The sequence below is a fragment of the Pleurodeles waltl genome, chromosome 5, assembly GCF_031143425.1.
Source record: "Pleurodeles waltl isolate 20211129_DDA chromosome 5, aPleWal1.hap1.20221129, whole genome shotgun sequence".
NCBI classification, from domain to species: domain Eukaryota; kingdom Metazoa; phylum Chordata; class Amphibia; order Caudata; family Salamandridae; genus Pleurodeles; species Pleurodeles waltl.
The window spans coordinates 1,535,809,658-1,535,823,769 of NC_090444.1; the positions used below are offsets into that span (position 1 = coordinate 1,535,809,658).

General features: G+C 42.9%; 1 protein-coding gene across 2 annotated transcripts in view; it reads right to left on the bottom strand.

The window, feature by feature from the left end:
* The window catches only part of DLGAP2 (DLG associated protein 2), a 3,577,612-nt gene that overhangs the window by 129,575 nt on the left and 3,433,925 nt on the right, over positions 1-14,112 (bottom strand). For both annotated transcript variants that reach the window (XM_069235822.1, XM_069235823.1), the window contains one exon: positions 11,200-11,282. In XM_069235822.1, the coding sequence (XP_069091923.1) occupies positions 11,200-11,282 (83 nt within the window). The remainder of the gene's footprint in view (positions 1-11,199; positions 11,283-14,112) is intronic.

Below are 14,112 nucleotides of genomic sequence, written 5' to 3' on the forward strand. Positions count from 1 at the left end.
GACAAATGCAAAATATAAACTAGAACCTAGTTCCAGGTGAAAACATTAGGCTCTTGACCCTCACTTTGTTTTTTCCTTTTTTTTTTTACATTTAGCCATCATTTACCACAATCTGACTCAAGGGAGGCCCCAGAGAACTCAGGCATCCTCCAGCCACTTTTAGTCACCAGGAGACTCCTATCCGGAAAACAAAGCTGAGTCACCGATCGTTTGTTGCTTAAGATCCACAAAGCAAGCTTAGGAACAGAGGCAGTGCAAGGCCTGCAGAGGGGAAACTGATAATGTAAACTTTCCAAACAATCTCTCATAGGAACCCAGAGTTCCCGCTCCTTCCTCCTCCTCTTCATATCCAAAGTAGAGTTGTAAATTAGCGCCTCCAACCAATCCAGCAATGTCAGGGGGGAAAGCAGTCAACAATTTTCTACAAATTTCACATCTAGCCAACAAAGTAATATAAAAGAGTACCTTAATCTTTCTTCTATTAAGTGTTAACTGTCTTTGTTCCTGAAAAACCCCAAAACCAACGAGGGAAGGGCCGACCTGACAGTTAATCAAAAGTACCTCCCTTATTACCTCCTCCACCTTACTCTGAAACTTGGTCAACTGGGGGCAGCTCATAAACATATCAAGATCTTCCACGTTGTCAAGACCACATTTCTTACAGGCTAATACCGTTCCTTGCCCCATCCTAGATAGTTTTGCAGGTGTCCAGTAGGCCTTATGAATAGTGAAAAGGTGATTCCTTCTCAAAGATGTCGGTTGAACTGTCTCGTATAAAAGGGCATTAGAAGATTGTCATAGATCCATAAGCTGCTGACCCGGCAGGTCCTTCCCCCATAGTTTCTTCGGAAGAGAGAACGCTCCATCCACTGTCTCCATAATCAACCAGTACAGCTTTGTTATCTCCTGTCTCGAAGGGGGATTAGAGCATAAAAACTCTTCCAACTCGTTCGAGACCCCTACTTCCTCCTTTACATACTTCAACCAACTGGAGATTTGAAAGTATTTGAACTTGGGGTTGAAAAACTTATACAGCAAGCCCTTAGGATGTACACCATTTAGTTCCATCATAGCCTTGAACGTTTGTCCCTTCTCAGAGTCCCCAGGTTCCTCCCGTAGTTCCCTGGAATTCTTTAAAAAAAAGCCCACGCATAATACTGCACATCAGGTAACGCCAACCCTCCTTTCTCTCTCTTCCGCCTCAACTTTCTCCAAGCAATGCGTACCTCTTTAGAGGCCCAACCAAAGCTACCAATTTCTCCCTGAAGCTTACTCAGCCATTGTTTCTCAAATATCAACGGGACCGCATTGAAAATAAATAAACATTTAGGAAGGACCAACATCTTTACCAAATTCACCCGTCCTATAATTGTAAGGGGAAGACTAAACCATTTCTTCATCAGGTGCGTGGTTTCCCTCAAAATGTTCTTAAAGTTAACTTCTGCAATTTTATTTATTTCTTACGTTATAGTGACCCCTAAGTATTTCACCTCCTTTTTCACTGGGACTCCGGTTACCTCCAAATTCCACACCATTACTTCAGATTTTTCACTATTTACAGAAAAAACACTAACCTTCCCAAAACCCCCACCTGGTCTTTCAAAGCATCTAAAGTTTGGGCCCAGTCAGATGTGTATATTAATATATCTTCCGCAAAGATATTAATCTTCTTACTCCAAACCCCACAATGAAACGGGAGTACCCTCTGATCCCTCCTAAGTTTTCACACAAAAGGCTCTCAAGATATATATTAAAAAGCAATGGTGATAACGGACACCCCTGTCTAGTACCTCTTTTAATTTTGAAAGAAGTGGATAAAGTCCCATTCACCAGAATCCTTGCCTTAGGGTCTTGATTTATCCCCTGCAACATCCCTATAAAACTTTTCCCCAAATTAAAAAAAATCACAAACCTTCCTCATATAGACCGAGTTCACTGTATGGAAAGCCTTAGTGGCATCCACCAAGACTATCGCCAAAGGATCCCGGCATGCAAAAGCCAAATCAATTGAGCCTATCAAAGTATGTGTCAAATCCTGCATCCACCTCACCTTCATAAAGCCTTTTTGATCTTGATGGATAATTTTGCCCAGGACCCCACTTAACCTATCTGCCATAACCTTCACAAAGATTTTATAATCATTATTTACCAGGGAGATTCGTCTATATGCATCGCAAGATCTCAGATCTTTCCCAAGCTTCAGAATCACCGTAATGTTTGCTTCTTTCCATGACACCGGCATATTACTTCTCCCCTCTAAAACATCATTACACAAGTCCAAAAAAAGGACTTAATGCTATCTCCCAGACATCTGTAAACTTCTAATGGCAACCCATCGGGCCTGGGGCTTACCCAACCTTGTCTGATTTTAGAGCAAACTCTAACTCCTCAAACTCAATTTGCTCATTCAAGGTTCTATTATCCTCTTCGCACAGAGACCCCAGTCCTGAGCCCTCCAAGCAGACTGTCACGTCATCCGGGTGCACTTCCAACTCCTCGGCATACAAATCTGTCAGAAGATTACCCATTACATCAAACTTCCACAGGAGCAGATGGCTTTTACCCAACTCCCACCAACAGATGGGTGCTCAGACTTTAACTGTTTATCTGAACTCTACATCCGCTAGGGGGGAAAGGGAATGGGAATAAAAAAAGAGAGACCACCTCCAGATCCAGTTCCAGCCTGTGGTTCCCACTTGAAGATAGGATATTCAGTGTGTGTCTCTGAAAACATGCACCTTTCGTCTTATTGGGATTTCTTTAAAGGAAGGACCTGGATCTTTTGAGAGACTAGCCTCTCCTAAGAGAACAATGTTAACATAATATCTTCTTTTCTCCAAGAGTCAGTTTCCAAGGTTCTCTGGAGAACAGTTCAAACGTTCACAAATATACAAACTACTAATGCCTTTTACAGGAAATGAAAACTCCTTCTCAAGGTTCAGTTTTCTCAATCACAGCCTCTAGGAATTAGTCTGAGCACTGAGGCTCGTCTCTAAGACTGAATAGTCTGCAAAGCAAGAGTTCTTGAAAATATACGTACATATATATATTGGCAAGCCTGGAAATAATACAAAATAATTCCTACTGCAGTTGCTTGAAACTCTGTTAAGCCAAAACACATTCTCCTCACAAACCGATAGCCAGTTGTTAGAGGAAGGAAAATAATTCAGCTTCTTCAAAAGGGAAAAAGTAGCTGGTGTGCACACCGTAAGAAGAAAAATAATTATTTACTCACAACTGGAAGAATTCTCTATGAAACAAAGTACCTCAGGAACACTGCTCATTCTGCTCAGGATGACAGTTGAAGTGCAGGGCTCCCAGAGAGAAACAGCTGGAGGGAAGCTTCAGCATACGACTAAGGTAGAAATACTAGAGTGCTGACCTCACAAGTATTTACGGCCACCATCTTGAGAGGCAGTTAAACCTGAAGAAACTAGTTCTAAGAACAGTCTCCGCAAGAGCCACCGGAAGTGAGTACGCCGCTGCAACCAACGTGGGTACAAGGAAAAGGGGAATCGTTTTTACTGAGGGAAGAACTCAACAATGCTGGCAATAGTTTCCTGACAAAATCAGAGAAAAAATCTTGAAAGAGTTTGCTGATCTCCCTACTATCTTTTTTTAATCTTCCCACGTTAACATCTCTAACCTCTGTCACCCTGTTCTTTTCTCTGTCAGCTTTCAATTTCTATGCTAATATCTTCCCACAATTTTCTCCATATTCGAACTGCTCCAACCTATACACCTCACACCTCTTCTTGACCCTACCCTCGATCACCCCCTCTAGCTCAGCTTGCAGTCTTAGGCCAGCCCTGTGTAGGTTATCCACTTCCTCTTCCTCAAGCCCTGGGCTAATCAGTGTGGTTTCTATCTGTTGGATCCATTCCTCCAACTTCTTCTTCTGGGTGAACACGCCCCTGGAGAGCTCTCATCCAGGCATTCTATTACTGTCCAAATACTTTTAACGAGCTTTAACAAGCGAATAGCGACGATAACTGGCAGCGTATTTAAGAAGATCGGCTAGACTCTAACTTTTTAATAAGGTCATCCACCTCCTTTGCATCTTTAAAATGAAGCATTTTATTATCCTCCTTATATTGTTGTCTTCTAAACGAGGCAACACTAATTAGCCTCCCTCAAAGAAATGCCTTAAAGGAGTCCCAAACCATGGCTGACGAGGCAGAACCCACACTGAGATAAAAACAAAAATCCCTTACATCAGCTTGTCACTCTGCCACTATCTCTCCTTCTAACAATAATGACCTATCTAGTGTCCATGTCCCCTGAACTACCCTCCCGGTTAAACCAATTCTCAACCAGATAGCAGAATGATCAGACATGTGAGCCCCAACATGAAAAATCTCCTTCACGCACTGGCCCAAATCCCTATCTCTCAGAACAAAGTCTATCCTAGATTGGTGCCTATATTTTTTATTATTAAACCTATATCCTCTAGATAGGCCACTCTCCCTCCAAATATCGGATAGACTAAGCTGGGAAATTACATATAGAAGTTGACACATTTTCTCATTGACTCTGGACCTACTCCCTGAGGATCTGTCTGGGTCATAATTTAAAATCACATTAAAATCCCCCAACCAAATAATAGGATCAAGACATAACAACAAGTGCTGGCTGAAATAGGTCTACTAATGAAGCAATATCATCCTTATAGGGGCCATAGTATCCTACCACCGTAAGTGGCTTATCCTACACGTCAGTCTTCCAATAACTCATCTTCCGGCCCTATCAATCGGGCCCTCCTGAAGGAAGATATTAGGATGATTCTTGACCCCTTTACTGCCCCCACTCTGTCCTGAACAGATTATCCCTTGTATCCATCAATAAGGCTTAAGCTCTTCCATACACTCTTGTCTCGAAAAGTGTATCTCTTACAACTCTAATATCTCCGCCTGAGCATCCTTCATATATTGTAACAACATTTTTTCGCCTACTCACCACCTGCAACCCATTATTATTTAAAAAAGGAGCCTATCTTCCTTCTCATCCATCCTCTGCCTGGTGAAATTGTGGTGACACACATGCTCCCCCCTGAAAACACCATAATATCTATAATTCTGAGGACCATTTTTGTTGTGCCTTGACCCCCTCTCCCCACCTCCCATACCTGCCCCCAACTCTAACCAATACAAAACCCCCACAGGAAACCCCCCCAATACTTCTTCTTCCGGGCGAACACGCCCCTGTAGGGCTCTCATCCAGGCATTCTATTACTGTCCAAATACTTTTAACGAGCTTTAACAAGCGAATAGCGACGATAACTGACAACATATTTAAGAAGATCGGCTAGACTCTAGCTTTTAAATAAGGTCATCCACCTCCTTTGCATCTTTAAAATGAAACATTTTATTATTCGCCATCACCCTCAATGTAGCGAGGAATTTCAACTGCGTCGAAGCTCCCAGCTTTCTAAGCGGCTCAATTTTCATTCCTAGTTCCCATTGCTTGCTCAGGGTTGTCCCTGAAAGATCTGTCCTAATCTCGAAAGAGGCTCCCTCAGCTGAGATTTACTTCTTCTTTAGAGCAGCTACTAGGATTTTTTCCTTAATTGTATACGTATGGAAACACACCAGAATTTGTCTGGGTAATACTCGATTTAACTGCCTCTTAAAAGGGTTGCGATGCACTCTTTGAATATCTTTTTTAATTGCTGCATCTTTCAAATCCACCTGAAAACCCTGTTAAATCAGCCAAACTACCAGACCTTTTAAATCATCAGCTTTGAATCCTTTGGGAACTTTTAAGAGCCTCAAGTTGTTACGTCTCTGTTGATTTTCCAGGGTTTCAAGCTTGCCTCTGATGCTTTCCTCGCCGGTTTTCAGGGTCTGGACAAATTCCTTATTTTTCTATACTTCCGCCTTTGGGCCCCCCACTTCTTCTTCTTCCAACACTGCGGTCCAGCGTGCCAGGTCGTCATTTTGTTTCCCAATGATTCTCATAATTCCCTTATCTCATGTTGATTGGCGCCTGACTTCTCAAAACCATCCTTAATTTTAACAGCCAAACTTTTCAAGATTTCTGATATTGAGCGGTTCATAGGGCTCCTGGGGCTTCCCACCCGCTCTTGTCCTGATTCTTCCTTAGTTCCTGATAAGGTCATGGCCAAATGATCCTCAGAAGTGGGGAGGGTACATATTCTTGATACGTAGCCCCTCCTAGTTCTGCCAGGTCTTTGTCTGTAAGTTCCAAAGAATCCCGAGCGGGAGGGGGCATTCTGGAAGCACAAGCATTCTCCTTCTCCCCTTGCCCTCGCAGCAATTCAGCCAAAGGGGAGAACCTATTTGACTCAATAAGCGTGTGTGTCATCTGTGTAGCCTGAGAGTCTCTACAGAGAACCCTCTCTGTCATCTCAGCTAATTCAACTAAACCAAAACGCAAGTCTGAACCCACACTCCGAACTCGGGAACCCCCGGTCCATGAGAGTCAAACTCATCTAATTGAGACTTAGGAAGCACCCTAAAATATGTCCTTAATGAGGGGGTGACCTTTGGCCGAATAGAACATCTACACTTTGGTGGGTCACAATTCCTATCTCTACCGTGAACTCCTTGCGCATCCAGTAATAGTTTTAGTGCTTCCCTAACTGGGAAGTCCTTTGCCTTTTCTTTGCTCCCAGAAATCCTTCTCCCACTTCCTAAGTCATAAACTAGGCTTCTTCCTGGATTCCTCCGCACCCCAGGCTCTTTTATGAATATTCGGGGGCCCCCTTGAACAGACCTCTTACCTCCAATCACAACAAACTCAACAGGATCCATGTTCTGCTGCTCTGATAATGTAGATGAAAGCACAGTAACTTGAGCATCCGAGCCTGTGTCCCCGTCAAACCTCGTCAGGCTACTCACACTTGTGCTGACTCTGCAGCTTCTCCCCCCGGAGGGGAATCCGCGCTGCTGCTTCTCTGCCTTGCTTGAGGTCCGTCGCTCCTCCCCCCCGGCGCAGTGCGGCCAGACACCCTGGAACCTAGGGGGCCCTCCAACTTGACGAGCCCTTCAGAAGGCCGGGTAAGCTAAAATTGCTCCCACTGCTGCTACCGTCATTCCTCCTGCCTCATCAGCTCCGTTAAATGCCACCCGTGGAGCCCCTCCATGGCCCGCTTTTTAGCGGGCCGCCATGTTTTCCTCTATGCCACCCTGGCTCCACCGTCTCTTGAGACTCACTTTTGGTGATAAAAATCTACTGCTACTCTACATATTGCCCTCTGCAGTTTGTTTTTATCAGTTATTGGAGCATTTGTCTGCACCAGCAGTATCAAGAAATGTAAAATGCTTGGAAGATACCTGACTTGTATTTTAAGATTGTTCATATGAGGATTGATTGTAATAGTATATCTTTAAATGTGAAAATGCTTTGAAAGCATTTGGACTTAGAATTTAAACATTGTTCATAATTGTTGATTGTAATGGTTGTAAGTAACAAAACAATACACTTAGGCCCATACTTATACTTTTTTACGCAAACCAGCACTGGCGCTGGTTTGCGTAAAATGTTTTACCACCGGCTAACGTCATTCCAACGCGCCAGGCGGGCACCCTATTTATAAACTGACGTTAGCCGGCGCTGCGGCCTGGTTAGAGTAAAAAAAAATGAATCTAATCGGGCAACACAGGCGTATGGAAGAATGGGGGTTGTGCGTCAACAAATGGTGCAAGTCAGGTTAGAGTCTAAGATCATGGCTCTAACCGGACTTGCGCCATTTTCTGACGCACAACCCCCATTGAAATGACTCCTATCTTAAGAAAGACAGGAGTCATGCCCCCCTGCCCAATGGCCATGCCCAGGGGACTACTGTCCCCTGGGCATGGCCATTGGGCACAGTGGCATGTAGGGGGGCCCAAGTTAGGCCCCCCTATGCCACTTAAAAAAAACATTTACTTACCTGTACTTACCTGGGATGAGTCCCCCCATCCATGGGTGTCCTCCAGGGGTGGACGAGGGTGGCAGGGTGTGTCCCTAAGGGCAGGGAAGGGCACCTGTGGACTACTTCCATGGTCAGAGACCGTGGAAATTAGCCCACAGGTCCCTTAACGCCTGCCCTTACCCAGGCGTTAAAAAACGGCGCACATCAGATTGTGCACCATTTTTTAAGGCCTGCACCTCCTGTGTGTCAAAATGACGCGGGAGTATAAATAAGGCGCACATGCCTTAAAGTCAATTTTTGGACGGGAATGCCTACCTTTCATGTCATTAACACAAGGTGGTTTCACGCATCCAGAAAATGACGCACACTGCTGAATTTTGACGTTCGTGGGGTCGGGCGTCAAAGTATAAATATGGTGTTAGGTTTGCGCCGAATTTGCGTCAAAAGGTATACATATGCCCCTTATTATCATTGGGAACATTAGAACAGTACACCTGTACTTACTCAGATGTGGAGGTTAATACTGTTAACTTGTACTTACCTATGAAGGCAATATTTTGGCTACAATATTTTGTAGCATAATATTTTTCTAAACAATATTCTGACATAAAACCTTGCATTTCCTGGAGCCAGTTTGTGTGCTTTGAAATATTTACTTTGCAGACATGTGACCTTATAATTGTTGGGTTCTGGCTTTCATCTTAGCAAGTACCTGCTGTTTGATTGCTTTAGTCTGTAGTGCTATTTTCTAATCACTCCTGTGTGTTAGTTGTTTAACTTAGATGTTGCTAAAACATATTTTTGCATTTTAGTTTTTTTTTTACTAAAAAGGCATAAATGCTGCCTTTAAAATACAATGAGCATACTGACCCTTGGTCACCAATTCCAGCTATGCAATATTTTGCAATGCATGCCTTTTAGGTTTACTACTAACAGTGCAAATGTCATCTTCTGGCTCATTTTTATAACACTTTTCTTTGAGAGTATATCTTAAATTTGCTAATGCAGTCTGTTCAGGAAAGACTCTTGCCTGACAGCTTTCATATTTTTGTAGCCTAAGATGTTGCTTCATTGTGGGATTTTCTTTTTTAACACAGCAGTGGACAACACAATGTAAGTCACTTATATGTCTCCAAACCCTTATATTTACAAAAAGTCAGTCTTTTCATCTTTGCTAATGCTTGTTTGTTTAGGCCTGGTTTATTTTCTTCAAACACGCTGGGCATATGTTCCTGGCCTTTATTTGGTTTTCCCACCATCCTTGGTATTTCGTGTCTTTGATGTTCACAAATAATAGAGAGGATGTTTATTGTTCTCTTAAACGTGGGTGTATATATCTTTAAACCTAAAAAAGGTAGGCTGAGTATCCAACAGGTGTCAAGGGTAGATTTATGTATTTCAACAAAAAATTCTGAATCTGCCCTGTGGTCAAATCACTGTTCAGCTCGGGGATTCCAAGTTGGCCACTGTGTTAGTCCATGCTGTTGACTGATTCAGAGCACCAGTCAGCAGCAGTGACGTCACATTAGGGACATCGTAGTTATCAAGAGGCCATCCAGAAGGGACGGAGTTGTCGGCTGCAGGAGGTGAGTGAGACGTCAAGAGGCAACATGCGAGGTAGCAGATGGAGACTGGATCAGAGAGAACCTTGAAAGAGAGACATTGGCCCATCCATGGAGGGAAGGAGGGAAGAAAACACTATGAAGGAGGAACACGCTGTAGCTACTTCTCCCAGTTTTCCTAAGGCAAAGGAGGATGCTGTGGGCCCCTACGCCACAGCCCTGGAGGCTCATGGCCGAAGGCAAGTATCGGGAAGGGGGTGTTCAGAGTTAGTGGGTGGGGCTTTGGTCAAAAGCGGGCCACGTGTGAATCATCCAGGATGATTAACTCCGTTCACAGCACCGGTGAGCACAAAGATGGCGGGCACTATAATAGACAACAGGTACCCCATGAGAGTGTGAAACTGATTCATGCCTTATTGATTTTCTAAGGGCCATATCACTCCTGACCTGGGGCCTCTAAGTAAGGAACATGTTATTCCTGGCAAGCCAAGCAGGAAGAAAAGAGTTCAAGCCTACCTTGGGCAGGACCTGGAGGAAGAGAGAAAACAATTGACCTGTTATTTTGTTCAAAGCCATGCAGAATAAAACCCACAGCATCTATGTCTCAAGCCTCTGTGTCTCACTACTCAGCCTGTAGGGGACAGGGTAGAAAGAAGGTGGGAACCATAAATACCACATGCCCTTTTCTAACCTTGTTTTCACACTAGTGCACATTTTAATGAAAGTAGTATATTTGTTGTTTAAATGACTTTAGGAGTGATAACTGTGTGTGTATAACACTAAGCTTTTGTGGCGACATGGCATTCCATATGTAACATGCATACTTGATTTTCTAAGAGTTTCAGAATATCGGAACTAAATACTTGTGATGCTCCCATTTGTCTACGTAGTTAATATTTGTTATAAACATTCAGCCTAAACATATAGAATTAAGTACTGACTGGAACACTGTGTAACATGTATGCCACTTATTACTTAACTCTATATTTTCTATTAGTGAGTACCTGAATTTGGGAAGACTAAGGGCCTGATTTAGAACTCAGTGCAGGGATTAGTCCGTCACAACAGTGACAGATATCCCGTCTGCCGAAATCTAAATGCCATTATGTTCTGAGAGATTTCCATTTTGGCAGACAGGATATCTGCGACCGTTTTGACGGAGTAACCCCTTTCGTCTATATCACACTCTAAATTCTTACCTCCACTTATTTGAAACGTGTTACTGCGCAAAAGACTATTTCTTAGTTGCCAAATTATACTAGAAGTACCCTCAGAAAAACTAAATGTCCTTTACAATTTTAGGTAAACTTTTGCAGTTGCACGTTTCAGGATTGTACAAGCAAGAGTTGCATTTTTGCATTGAATTATCATATCCTCATGTAATCATTGTATTCTAGTCTATCATACATCACGAGTCATTCAGAGTTCCCATTTTAGTTCATTCATTGTGATTCATCATTGGCGCTTACTGCGGATAACTGAATGTCAGCCTAATGAATGCCTTCTTTTGTAGATGCCAGACCATCGTTTTACCAGCTACACTATGATGCCCACATTCGCTGTGCTGCACTGTAAGCAATTTTCCAGTACATACATTCATGTACACGGAATGCATATTTTGTGAGAAAAGAAAAACAGTATCAGTTCATTTGGGCCAAAAGATTTTGCCTTTCTTGGAGAGAACAAAAAGTTGCAAAGATCATTCCTACAAAATATATTTGGGCACAAAAATTATTTCAGTAAATTGTTTGCCTGCATTACCGTTTATCATCTTCCACTTGCACTCCAACCGAGTGGTATTCCCGAAGACTTTTGCTCTCTGTATCTGAATCCGCCGTTTCCACCTAAGACAACAAGCAAATATAATTGAAAATGAGACTAGGTATGGAGAATGTTTCATTATACTACACATAAACAGGACTTTGAAGCAAAGTCCATGGCTGAGACCTGATACAAAGTTCATAAAGACAGACTGAACGATGGATTGCAAAGGGGGCTCAGAAGTTTATAGATTTGGGTGATGGATTATGCTGCTTAGTTTCACAATGTTGGTAACACCTGTCAGTTTTCATAAGATTTTGATGTGCAAACAATCCATCGGGACCTGATCCAAATTAGGAACTTGCTGTTGGAAAACATGTTACTCGGAGGAATAGATTGTATTGCACATTCATGGCATAAACACGATTTTATGGCAAGACCGGAGGCTTCTATTATGCTTTTCTTTTCTTGTTTAATTCATTAGCAGCAGTCATGACTGAAAAACTACAAATCTCAAAAGGCAAAGAAACGTGGCCAATGGGAAGAAACATGTACTCCATAGGTATGCACCATTCACGGGCCAGAATACCCCTTAATACTCATCTTGACTGTGAACAGCCCTCTTTTCTTGCTGTTCGCAGTCAAGATAAGTATATTTGAGGAATTTGTTGTTCATTATTAATCGTGTATATGTATTCTACTGTTTAACTTTATGTGCTTTGCCCTTCTTGTGCTTACTGTTTTTAGCATTTCTTCCAGAACGGCTTGTAGCCGCATTCCTCAAAGTGCCTCCCTTACATGTGCACTTCATTTCTTAGAACCTTCAACGTTCCTCTCACAACAGTCGTCATTTTCAACGACGGTTGGGAGAAACATCAAGTTCCTTTGCCTTTTCCTCACGGTTTGCCTCACCTCTCCGCTTTGTCTGCTGTTTCAGCCTGCTGCCCACGTTTCCATACGCTGGAAGGTTTGGTGAGGGTTCCTCACTAAAGGCAGAGGACGCGGCTCCTCATAGGCCTCCCTTAAGGGAGGGGTAATTGAAAATTAATCCTCTCTAAAATGTACAAAAAAATCCAAGTACATTTCTTCTCCTATTGTTATATCAAATATTATTGATACTGGTGATGACATCCAAGATGCTGACTCAGATGCAGGCAAATCTGATAACATTAACTTGGACATATTTCTTCCCCCTCCCACTAAGAAAGCGAAACTTTCAGCACAAGAGGCCTCAAAACCTCTAACAATTACTGACATGGAAGGGGTCCCTATGTTTGACACAAATAATATACACCATCCACAATACACGGAATGGTTTCCTGTGGACCATGTGGGGGATTACGTGGCTTCTAGACTATGCACTCCCCTGGATAAACAAACTAGGGTGAAACTACGCTCTGAGTGCCCTCGTCCTTCCTTGCACTTGAAAATAACTAATACTCCCTCCATTGATCCTTCCCTTCTTACCTTTCTTACCAAGTTTGGTAAGGATCCCTGCAAGGGCATGGTCCACATGCCAGGATAAACATTTGGACATTGTGGGTCCATTGACTCACATTTTTGATTAGGCAAAGGCAGCTCGTTTGGATAATTCTTCCATTAACCCAGTTGATTTGTCTTTATGGGTTCAACGTTCCACATGTCTTTTGGGGAATGCCAATGCTGCAGTCATGCACGAGCGCAGAAAAGGTCTCCTTCTCAAGCTTGACCCCAAACTTGTCAATTTGGCTGTTTAGGACCTTGGCATCAAGGTGGAAGGTCTCCTTTTTGGGGATTCCTTCATAAAGGAACTTAGCAAATTTGTGGCAACTTTCCCTTCGTTGGACAAAGCCCAACAATCTCTTAAAAAGATGTTTGCCAGTCTGGTTTTTGCCAGGGCTGGCAGAGGCAGGAACCGCTTTGCTGGCCACGCATACAACAATCAGGGTTCCTGTGCTGCATACAACACCTCGTACCAGGAATACAGACCACAGTTCTACCCACAGAGAGGCTGTGGTTTCTGCAACAAAGGCAACAGTGGTTCCAGATACTCGTCCCAACCCGGTAAGTCACATTTCTGGCCTTCCTACTGTAGGAGGTCATCTTTTATTGTTTCTACCAAAATGGCAGTCGATTACTGTGGATCCATGGGTTCTAAACAATGTAAAAGGTTATGCCATTGAGCTTTACTCAAAGCCTTTTCAGCTGGTGCTTCCTCACCCTCCCCAGTTCTCTGTGGAAATGACAAACCTAATTTAGACAGAAATTCAGTCTCTTCCTCAAAAACACGCAATTGTTCCTTGTCATCTCGACCCTTCGAGTTTCATCAGTTCAGTTTTTCTATTTCAAAAGAAAAACAAAAAGATGCACCAAGTCATCAACTTGAAGTATTTCAATCAGTTCGTCATTTATCGTAATTTCAAAATGGAGACCATCCTGGATTCTCTCCTTCAGTGCGACTGGATGATTTGTTTGGACCTACAGGATACATATCTTACAGTTCCCATACATCCGGATGCCAGGGAATATTTACAATTCCAATGGCTAAACAAGACTTTTAATTTCTCCTCTCTTCCTTCCGGCCTCTCCTCCGGTCCCTGGTGTTTCACAAAACTCATGAAGCCAGTTGTAGCCTTTTTCAGAGCTCAATGAGTCAGCTTAATCATTTACCTGGACGATATCCTCGTCATGATCCAAAACCTTTCTTCTCTTCAATCTCATGTCCAGTTAGCTTGTTCTCTTGTGTCAGATCTCAGTTTTCTGATCAACAATGAAAAGTCTTCTCTGGTTCCGGTTCAACAAATAGAGTTTCTAGATTTTCTAGTGGACTCCATCACTGCTACTCTACATCTTCCTTCAGCAAAAGTAAAATCCATAAAATCCGAGATTCTGCAAACTTTGCGCAAATTACTAATTTCCATAAGAAACTTAGCA